Raw genomic sequence first — 19,715 nt, 5'->3', positions numbered from 1 at the left:
ACTTTACGCATACTTTTTTTATTTGCAACGTATGTTCCAAAATATAAAAATATATGCAAAATATATGAAATAAAATAAGAAACATTAAACAATATAATTTTTTGCACAATGCGCAGACAAACATCATTAAACTGCCGAAATCATTAAATAAGCAAAATTCATCGACATGTCAACTTTCAAGTACAAAAGAATTGTAGAATTTGCGTAAATGAAATAAATATGGCACAATTTTGTGAAAGATATTATAATTTATATATTAATCATATCATTGATAATGTTGACAAAACATTAATTTTTATCTGTATGGAAGGCATGTGAAAAAGTTTTATTATACATTACAATCCTCAGGATATACTTTGGCTCATTAAAAGATCCGACATTCCATCTTTGATAATTTTTAAGCTTTCTAAATCGGTATTTATTGTTGCAATAAGTTGTGCCATGCCCTGTTGTTCCATACTCAGGTACTAAAATAATAAAAACAAATTATTATGCCTCTACACTATTTGATAATCCCTATTAAAAATAAAGAATATTCTCTTACTGCTTTAATATCATCTTGAGCTATGGGGTCCATTGTATATCTTTCCTGATTTTGAATATCGATATGCCGCCTCATTCTAAGCTGAGAGAGCATCTCGCTAATTCTACCTTTATATTGTGTCGGAGCACTGATTTGCGAATGCATTGCTTCAAATCTGCGTGTTAAAACTTCTTCTTCTGGTTGTAAGGCTAATCCAACTTTGCGCGTAATTTCTTGTCGAACTAGTACCTTTAGAAATAGAATTTGTAATTAACAGACAAAAATGTCATACATGGCTATACAATTAACGAACAATAATTAATTGCCATTATACCTGCAAAACTCGATGTTGAAGTTCTAATAATGTACGTCTATGTTCCTTGAGGCGGGCCTGCGTAGCTGTATGCTGTCTCTGCAAGCCTTGTATTTTTTCTGCTGCCATATCTAAGAACGCTCTGTGTCTAGCAGTCTCCTCTTCTTGACATTTCAATCTATGTTTAACTTGCTGAAAACCAATCATAGGAACTGGAATATACAATTCTGAATTGGGATTGTCCAACTGTGCCTGCTTCCATAATCGGGCATCGATAGCGCAAGGTGGATTATCTAGATATTCTTTTAGCTGCGACGGATCGAGTTTCATCAGTGGAAATATATCTTCAACCCCATTTTGTAGCAGCTGTTGTTTTTGCATCATCTGCGACAGATATGCGACCAACTCATTGGCAGGAATTTTTCTGTAAGAGCCAGTAATTCCTTTTTCCGATACATATATTGTCACTTGACTCTTATTTTCTCCCGTGGATTTAATATTGTCAACAGTTACTGTTAGATTGGGCTTATTCCCCAGCAAACCACTCAGGAATACAATTAATTGTTGTTTGCCACCCTGTACGTCTTTTTCTTTCTTATTGAAACAGAACACCACTAAACCATCATTGTTATCAGCATCGGGTATACGACTATATCCGATGGCTTTGAATCTGCACAACGAATTTTCTTGAGTAAGATCTATAGGTGGGGAATTTACAGAATAATAAGCCTTTCCTGTACCCCATAATGCTTGAATAAGATTCCACCTAGCAATAGTATTGTCTCGCTCGTCATTGTATAATTGACAATTGAACACAGCATTATAGAGAGCTTCTGATATATTATTTGCAGGTTGTTGTTGTTGATTTTGTTGTTGCTGTTGTTGCTGCTGAGGCTGTGTTAGTCCAGTACCAAATCCAGCACCGAATCCTATTTGTGTGTGTATAATATAAATATACATGTTGGCGAATAATATTGTAGCATAAAAAATATCAATCTATAACAAACTACCTGTCCCAAATCCACCAAATCCAGCCGTACCACTGGTGGTGGCTGGCTTGCTTCCAAATGTACCAAAACCTGTGGATGTGCCGAAACCGGTTGAGGGAATACTTGTAGTACCGAATCCACCAAATAAGCTAGGGGCAGATGTAGTAGTAGTTGTCCCAAATCCTCCGAAACTTCCGAAACTCAATGACGATGTTGTCGTCGCTGTTCCAAATCCACCGAAACCAGTTGTAGAGCCTGGGGCATTGCCAAAAGTCGAAGTTGTACCAAACCCAGTAGTTGCGGAAGAAGCGGGAGTACTCCCAAAAGCTGGCGCTGAACCAAAGGCACTGGTTGATGTGCTACCAAATGTAGGGGCAGATCCAAAGCCTGTGGTCGATGTGCCACCGAATCCTGCAGCCGCTGGAGTACCAAATCCTGTTCCAGTACCAAATCCAGTAGTCTGAGTTGATGGAGTACCAAACAAGCTCGGCGTTGAAGTAGTCGGTGTACTAAATCCGAATGAGGGTGTTCCAAATCCTGCCACTTAAAAATTTTAATACAGATTAGTGCGCTTTCAGCAAAAACAAACATTAAAATTTTTCTTAAAAAAATAAAAAGAATTTTTGTAATTTGGATGATAAATTTACACTTTATGATATAAATCATAAAGAAAAATTATAAATGTAATTGTAATGTAAATTTGAATTAATTTTATATTTGATTATATATATTACAGAATATAAAAATTATATCAATATACTCAAATTTACAATCTGATAAATTTGAATTATCAGGCTGTAATGGAGATCACTATACCAGTAAGTATTAACCAATATGATATTATCTGAGTTTTTAAATATAACAATGAATATCAAACCTATTTTCTTTTGTTCGATAAGTTTGAAGTTAGATAAAACATGTCAATGTAAAAGGTATTTGCTTTTATTTGTTACTTATTTTATGGTAACAATTTTAAATATATATATATACATTGAAAGATATTGTATGAACACATTTATTTATATACTAATATAAATATCTAATAAAATTTCAATATATGAAAATTCAGTCGATCTCATAATAACATACATAGTTATGTAAAAAGTATAAAGTTATAAAGCGAAATATGACATTTCTAAGTCATCAAAATGAAATGCAGGTAAATATTTAACAGTAAAAGAGTAAGCTATCGTATAAGGAAAACTTAGAAATATGATTTGAGTCTATTCTTTTACTTTATTAATAAAATACAGTTTAATATAATGTATTAATATAATGTGCATTTTTAAAAACAGACTAGTTTTTATGCACAACTAGCGCATAATTCATTGAAATTAGATTCTATATCTAACACCAATATCCTTTTCCGTCGCATTAAATCAATACATGATTCTTCCACTCAAATTGTAAATGAACTTGGTACTACAGATATAGCAATTGGGGTATATATGTAATAATACAACTTATTCTTTCTCTCTCTATATATATAATTACATTACTTTGTGATAATTTAATTATATTATTTTTATACAGGATGCAACTGCAAAAATTATGATAACAACACTTGGAAAAATACCAAATGAAATGTATTATTTGGAGGACACAACTTCCGGCAGCAAAACTGCTACTTACGACAGCGAGTTACACACGACACTTGATAACACTCTCACCACATTGGCTCCATTCGAAACTGTTAAATATGACGAATATACAGAACGCTCGACACTGCTAATTATTTTGCTGACTGCGCTCTTAATCATACTATTTATGTGCTGCATCACAGCGTGCATAATCGCAAGATCCAGGAGTAGACACGCTTTCTTCGCAAAAAGCGACATGGAATGCGATCCGGGATGTACTGGCGTGAATCAGCCCTTGCTAGGTTCAGACAGGATAAACAAGACCTCCGATACCACTAGAACCAGCGATAATTCCACGAAAAATTGAAGAGAGCCACATTTTCAATCTCAAGTTTGTCGCAAAATATTTATAACATTTATAGGAACAGATAAAGACGTTTTTGCGAGTGAGAAAAGGAGACGGCGAAGAGCTTGCGATTTTCCCACTCGAATAACAGGATGACTTACCCGGCTTAACCGGCGTTGCCGTGGAAGCCGGCGTGGTGCCAAAGGCGAACGTGGGTGCGGGCGTCGACGTGGATGTTCCGAAGCCGCTGCCGAATGACATTTCGATTTTTCGCGGTTCAATAAACGTAGGTTAAAACAATGCGTCGCATCATCGACGACAGTTCAGCTGCAACATGGCCGTCACACGTGTGACAAGAGTCGTATTCGAAGAATCGACTCGCCGAACGGAGTACCGTTTGTCCCGACCAATCGGGACGAGGAAATCTTTGCTCCCTTTGTACCGATTGGTCAGTCGATTCCACACTCTACTCCATCGCGTACATTTTACGAACGCAACCGAGCGCGGGCGGGAGATTCAGAGAAGCCTGCGCAGAAGATCTGCGCGACATTACAAATTCCGAATGCATGCTTGGCTGACAGTTCAAAAAAATGGACCACGTATTTATTTAATAACTCTTTTTAGTATAATCCTTTACTTTTGATTCGGTATTTATATCATGTATTTTAATATATATAAACATCCGCAATGTATACACTCTAATATATGCATATTAAATTATATATATGCATTCCTCTTTTATTGATATTCGCATATGCTAATTTTTTTTAATCGAACGAATATATAATATATATGCATCACAAAGTGTATATTGATGTTAACTTCTCTCTTCTTTTCAAGTTTCTTTATTAAAATCCCAGCTCTATAAACAACGTATATATATATATATATATATATATATATATATATATATCTACGTTGGCGTTACATCGTTGCATGAGTTTTTCTTAATCGTAAACAATCTCAGGGTTCAATAATAGATAGAGCCTTCGATATTTTTAACGAATTTTTATAATTCAAAAACTTAAAAATAAATATCTCTCCACAATATCTAACGTACATATATGTGATACTTTCGTCAACAGTTCGATAGGACTATCGTACATGTATATATATATGTATATGTATATATATATATAATGCTAGATTTGAAAGCGCCGTTTGCGCGGCAGTTGATCAAATGAGTACAGTAAAAAATACTGCATAGATATAGGGAGGGCAGAAGAAAGAGGGAGGGCGCGTGGGTGGATATAGTAAACGAGAAATTACACTCGATTGAAAACTCTGTCTATATACATACAAGATTTACGGGGTGTACGCGACGACAGATTTTACGGAGTACTGTTTCTCTTTCCTCTTCTCGACTTTTTTTTCTCTAAGGCGCAATCGAATCGTGTATTTATACCGTATCGAAACATATAAAACAATTCCACACGCGCTATAAACTAACTTACACTTTAGGTACGTGACAATCGTTTTTCATCGTCGCGAAATCACATCTCGCGCGTCCTTGGTTTTTGGCGGTTTCTTTTTATCCGAGATTCATTTTTCATGTATATATATAATTCGCATATTGACCGTGCATGTAGGTTTAATACTAGTTTTAGAAGAGAGTTTTGTCGCAAGCATAGCGCTCATTTGTGTGTGTATTGCTTTGGCATCATAGTCGGTGCAGTTCATACATTTCGGCGACGTGCTGCGTGCCTAAAAACAGAAAGTCAAATACCATAAATCTCTCTCTCTCTTTCTTTTTCAAGCAAATTCTCTCATAGATATAATTGTTGATCCGTCCGTAAATGATTTGGAAGTCGAGAATGTATATACATGTATACATCTTTTTAATCTCTAAGGATTGGAAATAATCTCATTTCGGTAAAAGAATTAATCAAAAATTAACAAGCGCGTATTCTGAGAGACAAACTTACTATATACTAAACTAATAATATATTAGATTTTACCTCATCAAGACTCCCAAATTATAAACAAACGGCATAAATTTTGTAAGCATTTAAATCTCGTTAGTACACACATTTCGCATTTATGGTATAAATGTATTAATCAAATTGGGACCAAACTACAAAATAGGTTTTGGTAGATAGTGTTTTCAAATTTGGGAGTGCGCTTCATGAGGTTCACAATTTGATACGATATTTGATACAATTAATACGATACTTTTCTAACGAGATTTAACTGCAATAATGGAGCCACGTATAATCATAAAGATTATTTTAGGCCTAACATAAATATTAAAATACTTTGTGTATATATGTGCTCTGCAATAAATAATAAGCATATCATAAACATCATTCTAAGAGCCAGTTAGATACAATTTCTGCAGTATTTATACCGGGTTAATGATCAATTTGTTTTTACTTCAATTAACACATGCATATCGTAATTATATATATTGTGCGTTTTTAAATATCTTTATATATTTTTTTTATTATCTTGTTTGGAATTGAAAAGATCTAAATACTTTTATAAGAGAAAAATAGTTGCACGAGAGAACGTACCCGGTGTAAGAAGAATATAGCTTCAGTTCTTCTCTTTTCATTTAGAAACAATGTATGTGTATATGTGACGATTTTGCTTCAGATACGAAGAATTTATCGTTGAAACAAACAACGCGTTTCGCGTTTTTATCTCTTGTATATAATTCTATTTCAAATATTTATATTATTAAATTTAAAAAAATATCAAAAAACTTCTAATAATTCAACGGTTTAGAAAGCTTCATTCATTATGTTTTCTCCGCCCAAGCATATATTTTCTCGCTTGATAAAAGTTAAAATTTAAGATATATATAAAATACTCAAGATCTCTGTCCCTGAAAACGTTATTCCATAATTTGGAATAGGGATAACTTGGTCCATAGGATAAGATTGTATTACGCTAAGAATCTGGTTGAATACTTTCTTACAGTGCTGAAAAATGCACTTGATAAACTCTCTCACAAACATTCAATATTGGATATATCTGTCTCTGCAAAACAGTTAAATTTTTAAACGGTGAAAATGGGCTATGTATAAATATAACATGTAACTATAAAAAAAAAGAACACATTCATTGTGTATGTCATCAAAAAGATAGGGCCACCTTTCATATAATATAGGCCTGATTTGTGTGTACTTCCCGCTTATTTAAATATTCGCGCGAAATTACTAATTTGTTTATTAGATGAAAGAGTTACTAGTTCTCGTATTAATTGATAATGACATTTGCGTATTTAACATTTAAAGATATATACTAAAATTACGAAAAAGAATAATATACGTTTTTACAAAAGCGACATAATATATAAGAGTCGCATTATCTATTGAAAAAATTCTCTAAACAATTAGCCGAAGAACTAACATTTATCACATTAACATTTCCCTCGTTATAATTTCATTATTATATTAATAAATTACTGTTTGTTATTCATCGCGCGTAACCGTATTAATAAACATAACACAATACAATTTATCGTGCGCAAATTGCGTAAAAAAAGATACGTGCTCTTTTATTGTTCCATCGTTTTCTTTTTTTATTTCATTGCGCAAATATAATCGATATTTCATTATCACGTTGCAATATACCGTTCTAGTCATTCGCAACAAGACTTTGTTCCGTCAGTGCATTATGAAGAAACGCAAAAGTACGTACCCATCGATACTTACGACAAATAATAAATTGGAAATATCACAAAGCTTTAAAAGCGAAGCGTAACGATAATCACTGAGAGATTGAGTAAAAAGAATTTTAGGTCCCAAATGTATCGCGCAGTCAGGCGAAAAGATGTCCGGCAACGGCATGATTTTACTCGTATTTGCGTAGAGATTATAAGTACGTCTCTGAAAACTCAACATCAGAAGCGGAAGCGCGAGAGGATTTTGTACAAATGGAAATACCCCCACCGATAGCACTGTCCGATGTTCCCTCGCCAGTCGGATAGTCGGTAACGATGAAGGATTGTTTGGGTTGACCTTGCCTGCAACGACTCGTTGTGCCGGTTCCCTTCAGGACATCGCGTTCGGCTAGTTTCTGCTTGATGGCTTGTATTTTTTCTTCCTTCTGAAATATATAGACAAGAATACGCGACTTACATTACGTATAATAATTGATAAGATCGTTAATATCGTATTCTTACTGCGGCGATAAGTTTTTGAAGCTCATCGTTTTCGTTGAGTAGTTTCTGATACTTTTCTTCCTCCTCCTTGGACACCGCGCCGTCCGGGTTATATCTTGACTCGGACTTGTCTTTAGGATGTCTAATCACCTCGATCACCTTCGGTACAAAGATGAGCGCCATGCTGAGGAAACAACAAAAGATAGTAGCTAGCGCCGAGAAGGCGTAACTCGCGTCCTGCTGACTAGAGATGACCATTACCACGGGTACCGTTATGAGACATAGAACTACAATATTATATATTGACATGCCCACGTATCTAGAATCGTTGATCAGTTTGATTTTGATGCTTCTCGTCTCGTAAGACAGAAAGAGTCCGAAAGCTAGAACAATGCCTTTGTAGCCGTAAATCAAGCCTGGAAAAATATTCTCAATCTTGGTATTTATATCGTAATGGAATTACGCTCAATTCGCGCGCATAATTTATTTCCCAACACGTATTTCTTATTGCGAATCACAATGTATTTACTCACCGAGCCACAAACTATTGTGCTCGCTTTCGCAGTGTTCCAATTCGGGCTTGATCATTGCATCCTCGTCTCCATAAGGAGGCAACTCCAGTAAAAAGGTCTCGATTCTTCTATGTAACGGATCAACCATCTGCCAAGTGACGAGGAGGATGATATCCACCGACAGCAATCCGCTCAGCATAACGTACAGCTTCCACGGCTCAATCTTCTTCTGTATAGACGAAACTTTTTGTTTAGCCGTCAATAACTAAAAGGAATCGAGAATAGGTTAAAGATACGGGACATACAGATGCGGGAACAGCAAACCATGCAGGATGGTTCCATCTTCGTGAAAAAACTAGAAATCAGTCTCGTTACTAATGAGGAAAATGTGGAGCAAAAGCGGTACGATGGCAAGAATTTGGCGAAAAAGGATATTAAAAAGCACGTAGAATGTTTTTGGAATATATTGCGATACATATCTCGCGATACTACAAGCGATGTAAAGCTCTACTCGTACCACTTTGCCAATTAAGAGATTTGACGTAGTAACTCGCGACTAGTTTACAACTTACTTTCCCCTGATCAGCTTTAGCCTTTGTAGAAAGTCGATGGACCCTCCAAACTTTACTAAACATGGCGCCAAATGCAAGAGTGAAGCCAATTGACATCGTCCACGCTCTAGCTTGGCAGATTATCAAAAACTGCCAAGGCGTCACGAACCTACCGTCAATCCCTATGCACAACACGGCCAAGAAGCAGCCTATTATTCCCACTAGCATTATTGTGTTGGCGGTGGGATGAGACGAATGTATAACTCTGGAAAGTAGACATTGTATCTATCGATTGTAGACTGTGTGGGTCGGTCCGCAGTATATGCCAAATAACGTATTAACGAATGCGAAACACGCATTGAAGTATACATATATATATATATATACATATATAGTAGAACATAGTAGAATATAGTATACCTTCGGTGTCTATTATAGACGTTAAACACGATCAATCCGATGGCTATCGCGATACCGAGCGCCGACAAGGTCGCCATACTTATGAATAAGGGCAGTGACACCGTTCTCAAAACGGTTCTTATTATCGTTCTGTCTTGCGGCACCTTCCCGCCGATCCATCGCTCCACGTTTCGCCATGTTAGATTGTCGCTTTGTGTATCATAGTATCCTAACTTGACGTACTTTCCATCGATCACTTGCTCGATCTGCGTTAGAGCGATTCTGTCGCCCTGCGAGCTGAAAGCGACGTATCCCTGTATAAAAGAAGATTCAAATTTAGAAATTACACTGTTGTTGAACGAAAGAAGCAATTTTCAAGCTGTAGCAAGTTTTACATACGGAAACACCGAGAAACTGGGTCGAGTTTACCGCCGCGTATATCTCATCGGCAATCTCTTTGTTATCATAAGTAAAGTTCTTCAAGCTCTTTCCCATTTTGTTTAGTCTTTCCATGGTTCTATTAAACGCTGACGGTAGAGACGGAAGAAAAGAAAAAAGAAAAAGCAATAAAGCGATTATTGCGATCATGTGGATTTGCTAACAATTCGAGAAACTCACCTAATGCAACGGACCAGACCGCGTCATAGGCGAGGGGCGCTTCCTGGTATCCTTCCGGATATCGATTGTTGTCTATATCGTAACCGTCATCCTTCAACTGTTTGTTCAATCTCTTTCGGAAGTCCTCGGCCGTCATACCGCTGATTGTCGTGTCGTTGTTTTGATTCCACATGAGCGCCTCGGTGGTCAGATGTCCCTCCGCTGCCTGTCGCATCTGCTCCCTCGTGCAGGTGATACCCTCTTTCTCCAGATTGATTTCGAACCAGTCGTCCTCGTACCAGCCAATAAAGAACCACACGTATGTCTTGCCGTACAGCTTTTGATGATAGAGCTCGCATAGTACTCGCCTCGCGGCGACCACGTAAAACAGTCCGACTACTATCCGCGCGTCTTGACGACGTAAATTCTTCACCGCGTCCGTCGGATCTGACAAGAAACTCTGACGGGTGACTATCTCTATCCCAGCTTCTTTACACCGAGCTTCTAGATCTTCGACGGTCTGTGATGGGTCAAATTCATATTTACATCATATAAAAAATTTTTTGTAAAAAATAATAAACTTACATAATAAAAACATTTATTATAAAAAATACAAATTTTTATTATAAAGCTTTAATTTAAATTTCACTTATTTTTAAGAAGTACATGGGGAATATTTTTTGTGAAAGATATCTAGACAAGAATTTAATGACAAACGAAGCTTCATTAACGTGATATTCTTACCGATATGAACACTTCTTCGGCTTGTTGTAATATCGCTACTCGAGACCAGCCAAACTTTTGCAACAATTTGATTCTCGTGGGATTGTGTACGGTGGCGGAAGGATGTGTCCTGAAGAGGGTCGGGAATCGATTTCGGTCGGACAACGCTGGCGACGACGCACCGTAACATAGCTAAGAAAATGTGTTTCAGCCGTGTTTCTCGCGCATTTCCATTTGTATTTGCGTGCCGAATTTAATTTGCGATGGAAAAAAAAAAGAAAAAATCCGATTCGTCTCTCGTTTTTCTCCGTGTAGAATAACTCCGTGAACGAAGACACTCACCACTACTAAATTCCACATCTTGGCTGCCTCGGCGACTGTAGTACAGACCGTGCTGCAACCGGCTAACAGCATTAATTTATAGGGTGGAAAGTACAGTAAGTTGTACATCACGGATGCGCCAAGACCGGGTTCGCACTGGAAGGAAAATGCAATAAATTACAAAGGTAATTTCATCGCGCCAGCCGGAGCAAAAAAAAGAAGGGGTCGGGGGGGCATAATCCGCCATTATAATGCCATTAAACACATCTTCGTGAAATTACCTCGCTATCGTTGGAATGAAGGTGCAGTCTATATCCGCGTAACAAGTTCTTTTCGCGATTAACGTCTTCTAAGGCCAGGTGCGCAGCTGGCATGCAAGCCTGTTGAATAAATGATAATACAATTTAGCTTGATTAACCCCCTAATTTAATGAGTTTAAATTTGCATGCAGAGTCAGAAGCAGTGCCGTTCGATAAATATACATCATTTACGGGCTAAAAGTTCCACAAGAAAAGCTATTTTTTCACTTTGAAAGACACAATTAAAGAAAGAATATTTATAACAGTTATACGAAAGAAGTGTTAGATTTTATTACAAATAACGTAAACGATCAAAAAACTATTTGTAAAATTGGAAATATACAATACTTTTAAGCATATTGTCTCTGTCTGAATAAATGACGGCGCGTCATAGTTTATTAAATTTCTTCGTACATGTTTGTAGAAAAATACATTATAGAAATTATATACAACTATAAAATTAAATGTATCAAAAGTAGATAAATCTTTCCGATCTTTTGAGCCGTTAATGATTTATTATGTCGCGTATAATTTTTTTATCGCTTTTATGGAAAAAAATTTACTATGATTTTTTTCTTTTATATTATCTATTATATATAACGCTGAATAAATAATATAAAAAATTGTTTATTATCATAAATTACATTGTATTTTTAATGTTTAAATATGAAGCAAGAATTAAAGAATAAATACAAACTGATCATCCTGAATGAATTCAGAATATAATGCTGTAAAGTAGACATTTCCAATCTTTTAAAAATAATGTTTGTTTATTTAAGTATTGCTAATATTTTATAGAATTTTCTCGGTACGTTACTGCAGTTCTCAAATAATAATATTACAGAAAAAAATATGCACGCGCATTGTTAAATTTATTAAAGAAATTTCGCTTTTTTCATTCTCTATAAAATTTTTTGATATTTTAAAAACACTTTGCATGTGTTGGACTTTGGGATTCAGCGTGACGAAAAATTAGTCTACTGATAAACTTGTTTATATCGTTACATGAACTTTAGAATCTGATCCCAAAGTTTCGAAGCAGTTTGCAAAGTTTGACGAGAATTTATTCGCGTTACCAATGTCACAGGATATCGAACAATTCGAGAGAAGTAGAAGATAGAAGATAAGCGGAAATACGGACAATTACAAGATACGATGACGTAATAATCATATTACTTTGCATTTACGGAAGTCTGAACAATAGAACACGTTATAATTTTTAACAAATCTGATGATATTGCTATGAAATGATAGCAAAAAAGATAAGTTTGTGCGAGTGTAAAATTTCGGAACAATAGAATTATTAATTTCACCGCCAATTATTGATGCTATCACGTACACACGTTGCGTGATTGATGTAGTATTAAATATATTTTTTTATTATTTGTTAAATATATTTTTTTATAAAATTTTTATCGAAAGTTGAATAATACTCTGTTAAGAGGATGCCGGATTACCGACAGAATGCGAATATTAGTAGGATTGCAAAATCTTTTTGTTGATTATAGATATCAACAAATCCTTTTCCACAATTAAGGTACACATAATAACGGAGTGCGGAGTTTAACATTTCATATGAAAAGTTGAAAAAAATGTGAAAATTACAGTTTTGTTATCGGCTTCTGCCGTCAACATTTACTTAATATAACAAATTTGTAATCTGTACGTGCCTAATCAGTGAACTCCGCACTCGGCATTTCATCAAAGAGTATAAGTGAACTTAGAGAAGTGAATTTAGAAGCTTTATAAAAAAGATTTTACGATGCTACACTTTCGTGTATATGTGTGTGTGCGAGATAGAGACTCAAGAGTAAAACAGAGCAGTAGATTAGTTGCGTGATGTCGCGATAGACGGAGCTGCAATCTTACATGACAAGGACAGACATAATCGTACTACCTTTGTCTCTTTCATGCGTGTGAGAGTAATATATATGTACGCACTAACATTATTGCAGTATCTTTTTTCTCTCGATCATACGCTCTGTCTTTTTCTAATCGCTCGCTCGCTATGTACTACGTATCGCTTAGCTTCATGCTCCTCGCATATTCACTTACGCGTTCACTCGCGCCTCTCTCTCTCTCTCTCTCTCTCTCTCTCTCTCTCTCTCTCTCTCTCTCTCTCTCTCTCTCTCTCTCTCTCTTTCATTCTGCTCGTTCATTATTGTATATTGTATTCTTTTATTGCCATTATTATATTCTTTTATTTGCTTAATTTTTATTCTTTCTATTCTCGTGTCCCTACATGAAAATAAATAAATTTATTTATTTATGTTTATTTGATACATCATAAATGAGATACACAAGTTATTTTCTTTTTCTATTTAATTATAGTTAAATACAACACATGTACATACAAAAATGCACATAATTAAATACTTTTTCTATTTATGACATACACAATATCTCATTTATGTTGTATAAAATAAAGACGAATAAATTAATGTATTATTATGTAGGAAGACGAGAATATAGAAAGAATAAAAGTCGAAGAAATAAAAGAATATAATAATGGGGATGAAAGAATACAATAAAGAACGAGGAGCAAGCGAGATGACAAACATCAAACAGTTCCGAAGTCTCGTTCGCGAGGCTCTCTTTATCTATAATATCTCGGGTTACATATCGTTCGTAAAATTTCTGTTTTTCGTATTTTATCGATATCAAAATAATTTTAATAGATTAATGAGATTCTTGCGATTAAAATAATACTAAACATGACATAAATCAGATAATTTTTAATCAGTTATGTTATTAAAATTATGATTACTTATTTCATTTAAAATAATCGGATTTATATCGTATTTGGTGTCATTTTAATCGCAAAAATGTAATTAATCCATTACAATTATTTTCAGATATATAAAATGCGAAATACGAAAGTTTTATTTTCTATAGTAAGATGACATATATACGTGAAAGATTACAGATAAAAGGAGTCACGCGAGCGAGGCTTCGGAACTCTTTCATGTTTGTCATCTCACTTACTCCTTCATTCTTTCTCGCTCTCGCTTTTGTCGACTCTTCAGCGTCGGGGATTATAATGGATTAATGAGATTCTTGCGATTAAAATGACACGAAACATGACATAAATCGGATTATTTTTAATCAATTATGTTATTAAAATTATGATTACTTATTTCATTTAAAATAATCGGATTTATATCGTATTTGGTGTCATTTTAATCGCAAAAATGTAATTAATCCATTACAATTATTTTCAGATATATAAAATGCGAAATACAAAAGTTTTATTTTCTATAATAAGATGACATATATACGTGAAAGATTACAGATAAAAGGAGTCACGCGAGCGAGGCTTCGGAACTCTTTCATGTTTGTCATCTCACTTACTCCTTCATTCTTTCTCGCTCTCGCTTTTGTCGACTCTTCAGCGTCGGGGATCTTTCCTTATCTACAAAATATAAACATCTTCTAAATAAAAAATGAAACTTGTATTTTCCATTTTATCTGTATAAAAATAATTATAATGGATTAATGAGATTCTTGCGATTGAAATGACACGAAACATGACATAAATCGGATTATTTTTAATCAATTATGTTATTAAAATTATGATTACTTATTTCATTTAAAATTATCCGATTTATGTCATATTTGGTGTTATTTTAATTGCAAGAATCTCATTAATCCATTATAATTATTTTTATACTAATAAAATACAATATGAAAGTTTCAGTTTTTATTTTATAAGATGTTTATATAAGGAAAGATCCCCGCGCGATGCTGGAGAGTCGACAAAAGCAATAGAGAGAAAGAATGAAGGAGCAAGCGAGACGACAAATATCGAAGAGTTCCGAAGTCTCGCTCGTGAGGCTCCCTTTATCTATAATCTTTCACGTTAGATTAATATATATAAATTATTATAAAATTTATATATATATACAGGGTGTCCGGCGTCAATCGCATCACCGGTCGTGTGCAGGTAGAGCAGATGAAATCGAGAAGAAAAGTCCTTTACCTTTTTTTTCTATAACACTTAATAAAAGAGTTATTATTGAGTAAAGTCTGGCCAATCAGCGCCGACCTTTAGCCGGGCGCACGTCAGTGAGCCGCGCGCTGTGAAGTGTGCAGCGGCGTACACTATCAAGCGCGCGGTTCACCGACATGCGCCCGGCTAAAGATCGGCGCTGATTGGCCAGACTTTACTCAATAATAACTCTTTTATTAAGTATTATATAAAAAATTGGTACAGGACTTTTCTTCTCGGTTTCACCTGCTCTACCTGCACATGACCGGTGATGCGGTTGACGCCGGACACCCTGTATATATATATATATATATATATGTCATGTTACTATAGAAAATCAAATGTCTGTATTTTGCATTTTATATATCCGAAAATAATTTAAATGCATTAATTACATTATTGTGATTAAAATGACATGTCGTAAAATATTAATAAATAATGTTTTTATGTATCGAATTAATTTTAATCAATATGAAAATAACTTTTTATTCGGTTACAGAATATTCGTTTATAAAGATGCGCATTTGTTTTTATTATTACGCGATATTTGTAGCATGCATGTATCTAAGTATGTATGTACGTATCGGGGAATAAGGCGACTGTACTATTCACACGCACACAGCCAGGCACATGCGATAATATCAGTGCGCGGCAGTACTCAGTCTCAGTCTCAGTCGCGCGTGTTGTGTACATACGCGTAACGAGAGATAACCGCAAAAATGTGCTCAACCGTTATAACGCGTTATAACGCGTCGAATTTAAAAAACGAGTGTTGTGTTTGTGTAGTCATAGTGTGTTCATATAATAGGGCGAAAATGTAATGAGAAACGCTTGCCTCGCTTTGCCCGCAGACTTTCTTTAAAAAGAATAAGGGTCAAAAGGTTAGTATATTTATATACCATAATTCTAGAAGGAATTGTTTTAATGTATACTATATACTAATATGTCGCTAGATATAATTGAATTTTTTTTCCGTGCAGTTTACACAAAAATATATGTATGATAATGTAATATTATATAAAAATGTAATATTTCAAGTTTCTTTTTTTATTTTTTGATTATATCTTTAAAGCAATTCCTAAATAGAAAACAACATAAAGACCTTTGTATAAAAAAATTGTAACATAAAATTAATCTTTAAATAGAATTTAGAATTACTACAATACATGAACATACACATTATATGTATATGATGCACATAGTATTTAGTACTCATATAGTATTTTTGTTATAAAGAAATAGACAGACATGGGCAAAAAAAAGAAAGAGAGAGAGAGAGAGAGAATAGGAATGAGTAAGCGAGGGAATGGCTGTACAACGATATATCGATTAATAATTCACATCAGTCGCTAAATATTAGTGAGCATAAAGTATTGCTACGGAGAAAGATCCAACTATTTCCTTTCTTTTCTTACTTTTGGCACTTATATAGACACTTGCTCACTTACACTCATATCCTCTTTCGCTTTGCCCATTCTTCTCTGTCCGTCTCTTTCTGATCCGAGCATACTATGTGTGTTATATATTATCTATATGCGATCTTTTCGTGAACTGGTTGTAAATATTTCATACCAGATGCGGTTTGCATGTGCGCTCTAAATATTGCCGAAATATTTGATCCCAGAAGCGATCTTTTCGTAAACTGGTTGTAAATATTTCATACCAGATGCGGTTTGCATGTGCGCTCTAAATATTGCCGAAATATTTGATCCCAGAAGCGATCTTTTCGTGAACTGGTTGTAAATATTTCATACCAGATGCGGTTTGCATGTGCGCTCTAAATATTGCCGAAATATTTGATCCCAGAAGCGATCTTTTCGTAAACTGGTTGTAAATATTTCATACCAGATGCGGTTTGCATGTGCGCTCTAAATATTGCCGAAATATTTGATCCCAGAAGCGATCTTTTCGTGAACTGGTTGTAAATATTTCATACCAGATGCGGTTTGCATGTGCGCTCTAAATATTGCCGAAATATTTGATCCCAGAAGCGATCTTTTCGTGAACTGGTTGTAAATATTTCATACCAGATGCGGTTTGCATGTGCGCTCTAAATATTGCCGAAATATTTGATCCCAGAAGCGATCTTTTCGTGAACTGGTTGTAAATATTTCATACTAGATGCGGTTTGCATGTGCGCTCTAAATATTGTTGAAATATTTGATCCCAGAAGCGATCTTTTCGTGAATTGGTTGTAAATATTTCATACCAGATGCGGTTTGCATGAGCGTTCTGGTTAAAAATATATCCCAGAGGCGATTTACGTGTGCTGGTTATTGTAAAATGTATCCCAGAGGCGATTTGCGTGTGCTGGTTATTGTAAAAAATATCCCAGAGGCGATTTACGTGTGCTGGGTATTGTAAAAAATATCCCAGAGGCGATTTACGTGTGCTGGTTATTGTAAAATGTATCCCAGAGGCGATTTGCGTGTGCTGGTTATTGTAAAAAATATCCCAGAGGCGATTTACGTGTGCTGGTTATTGTAAAAAATATTCCAGAGGCGATTTACGTGTGCTGGTTATTGTAAAAAGTATTCCAGAGGCAATTTACGTGTGCTGCTTGCTTTACAATATTTTGAATCGGATGCGATTTAATAGTTATGTAAGATTAGCAATATAACCGTTATTATATATTATAATACATATATATGTATTGTGCCATTGTATGTATGTATGTATGTATGTATGTATGTATATATATATATATATATATATATATATATATATAAAAGGCACACACATATATATATAACAATACATGCACACACACACACACACACACACATGGCCAAATATTATTCCTCTTGGAAAGATATATGGAAAGGCACACACACGCATATATATATATATATATATATATATATATATATATATATATATAAGCCCATATAAGTAGTGTGTGCAATTGTGTTCAAATATGCAATAAAGGCAGACACGTGTCTATGTTATACTGTTATCTATACGCTTAGATACGCTTAGATATGCGTGCGAGGCAATAGAGCAGTAGAAATACACGATGTTGTCCGATTTCATCATATTGAACACAATTCTCTTTCAAATATGCATAAAACATGCAGAAATATTATCGGTAACAGCGGAACTAAAATTATTGATACTATCGATAATTTCGGTCGGTATTATCGATAATTTTAGTTACGCTTAGATGAGGGCGCTAACCCGTCGGAGTTCGGCCGTCGCTCCGGCATCCTCTTAAAGTAGAAACGAAATATTAATTTTGTTTCTATTTCAACAGAGTATTATTCAACTTCCCCGATAAAAATTTCATTAAAAAAAAAAAAAAAACATTTCGAGAATTGTAATATATCTTCACATTTCCTCCTTTTCACCTAAAACTTTGTAAAGCGTGTTAAAGAATATTAAATATTTCAAGACAATCGTGATCAAGTTCGATCAACCTTACGTCACTTCCACGTAATATTCTTAGTTTTCGCGACTCCGAGATGAAAGAAGAATTATTCGCTCTCACCTGGCCGCCTTGCCAGCCGCCCTCGCCGGCGATGGGGAAGATACCGCCAATGTGCAGGACGTTTTCATCCTTGTCTTCGGGCGGAAGCGACGCCTCGGTCCAGAGCGCTGCTATCAAAATTACAATTAAGCCCAACAACATCGTGCATTGCCGAAGAAAACCGCTCGCCATTTCGCCAGCAACGTCTCGCTAAAACCGTACGTTCCTCTCTCTCTCTCTCTTTCTTTTTCTCCTACGACATACCGGGTGTAATGGGACACGTAGTGGCAAAATCGGTGGTAGGCAATGCCGTCGAGAAAACGCTCACCGCCATCGTTCTCCGATTGACTTCGTCGTCCGACTAATCAAATTCTCTCTCTCTCTCTCTCTCTCTCTCTCTCTCTCTCTCTCTCTCTCTCTTATTCTCTCTCTTTTTGACTTGGCGACCTTGCGTTACGTGCGCGTTCGACCTTCGCGAACGTCACACTCTTCTCCGTCCTTATTCCACTTCTCGACACCTCCTCCTTGTCTTGAAAGTCAAGCTTCCGATGTCGATCTCTTTCTTGAATTCCTCGACCGAATTCAAGGATCTCCACGTTGCCAACGCGATGCTCTCTCCCTGTCTGCGATTCTTCGCCCAAGGTCGAAAATCGCCGAGGAGGATTAGAAACTGTCACGCTGAGCGTGACCAACCCCGCTCGCGTTACGTCGCGCGAGTTTCGCGTACAACCGGATCGGCCACCCTTTTGGGAAATATATTGGAGAAGAGGGTGTAGGGGGGAGGGGGAGTATCGACCCCGATTCGATCCTCCGTGGTTGCGGAAACGAAGACGACGCTCGCGATTTCGCGCAACGGATACGCTTCCCGCGCGACTCTCGCGTGCGAGTGAACAATTCAGCGACGGGCGCGCTTCGCGGGCGTATTCATATTGATTGCGAATCCTGGACGGCCTCGCGAGTGGGGCTGGATAGAGGGCGGGAGGGGGGAGATGTCGACTTC

General features: G+C 35.8%; 2 protein-coding genes across 8 annotated transcripts; both read right to left on the bottom strand.

The window, feature by feature from the left end:
- Positions 1-149: 149 nt before the first annotated feature.
- Positions 150-4,090, bottom strand: Nup54 (nuclear pore complex protein Nup54). The gene is made up of 5 exons (XM_070300576.1): positions 3,913-4,090; positions 1,847-2,368; positions 858-1,765; positions 545-772; positions 150-467 (listed from the first exon to the last, which is right to left on the bottom strand). The coding sequence occupies exons 1-5, from the start codon at positions 4,010-4,012 to the stop codon at positions 345-347; spliced, it is 1,881 nt and encodes a 626-aa protein (XP_070156677.1). The 5' UTR covers positions 4,013-4,090; the 3' UTR covers positions 150-344.
- A 608-nt stretch (positions 4,091-4,698) lies between these two features.
- Positions 4,699-19,609, bottom strand: Gaba-b-r1 (gamma-aminobutyric acid type B receptor subunit 1). 7 transcript variants are annotated; one of them, XR_011447287.1, is made up of 13 exons: positions 18,737-18,991; positions 11,244-11,342; positions 10,984-11,118; positions 10,663-10,833; positions 9,940-10,438; positions 9,721-9,848; positions 9,343-9,635; positions 8,944-9,187; positions 8,393-8,636; positions 7,881-8,275; positions 7,648-7,804; positions 6,265-7,584; positions 4,700-5,455 (listed from the first exon to the last, which is right to left on the bottom strand). XR_011447287.1 is itself a non-coding variant. In XM_070300541.1 (13 exons), exons 1-13 carry the CDS (start codon positions 19,047-19,049, stop codon positions 5,412-5,414), a joined length of 2,586 nt encoding a protein of 861 aa, XP_070156642.1. In that variant the 5' UTR covers positions 19,050-19,609; the 3' UTR covers positions 4,771-5,411. The 7 variants fall into 7 exon arrangements, 2 of the variants coding, with proteins under 2 accessions (XP_070156642.1, XP_070156625.1); XM_070300541.1 differs by lacking the exon at positions 6,265-7,584 and having other exon boundaries at positions 4,771-5,455; positions 18,737-18,843; positions 18,980-19,609; XR_011447286.1 differs by having other exon boundaries at positions 4,699-5,455; positions 6,265-7,804; positions 8,393-8,600.
- Between the last annotated feature and the right edge of the window lie 106 nt (positions 19,610-19,715).

This window comes from Polyergus mexicanus, unplaced genomic scaffold (genome assembly GCF_030449975.1).
Source record: "Polyergus mexicanus isolate NDT 795.1 unplaced genomic scaffold, iyPolMexi1.0 SCAF_1, whole genome shotgun sequence".
Lineage (NCBI taxonomy): Eukaryota > Metazoa > Arthropoda > Insecta > Hymenoptera > Formicidae > Polyergus > Polyergus mexicanus.
This window is presented reverse-complemented; position numbering and strand designations above follow the sequence as displayed.

Coding starts and splice junctions, on each gene's coding strand:
- Nup54 (XM_070300576.1), bottom strand. CDS start 4,012: ATGTCATTCGGCAGCGGCTTCGGAACATCCACGTCGACGCCCGCACCC. Junction 773..857: donor TTCAACATCGAGTTTTGCAG/GTATAATGGCAA, acceptor CTATTTCTAAAG/GTACTAGTTCGACAAGAAAT. Junction 468..544: donor CTCAAGATGATATTAAAGCA/GTAAGAGAATAT, acceptor TTATTATTTTAG/TACCTGAGTATGGAACAACA.
- Gaba-b-r1 (XM_070300541.1), bottom strand. CDS start 19,049: ATGGCGGTGAGCGTTTTCTCGACGGCATTGCCTACCACCGATTTTGCC. Junction 8,637..8,943: donor CTAAAGCTGATCAGGGGAAA/GTAAGTTGTAAA, acceptor GATTCCTTTTAG/TTATTGACGGCTAAACAAAA. Junction 7,805..7,880: donor TTCAAAAACTTATCGCCGCA/GTAAGAATACGA, acceptor TATATATTTCAG/AAGGAAGAAAAAATACAAGC.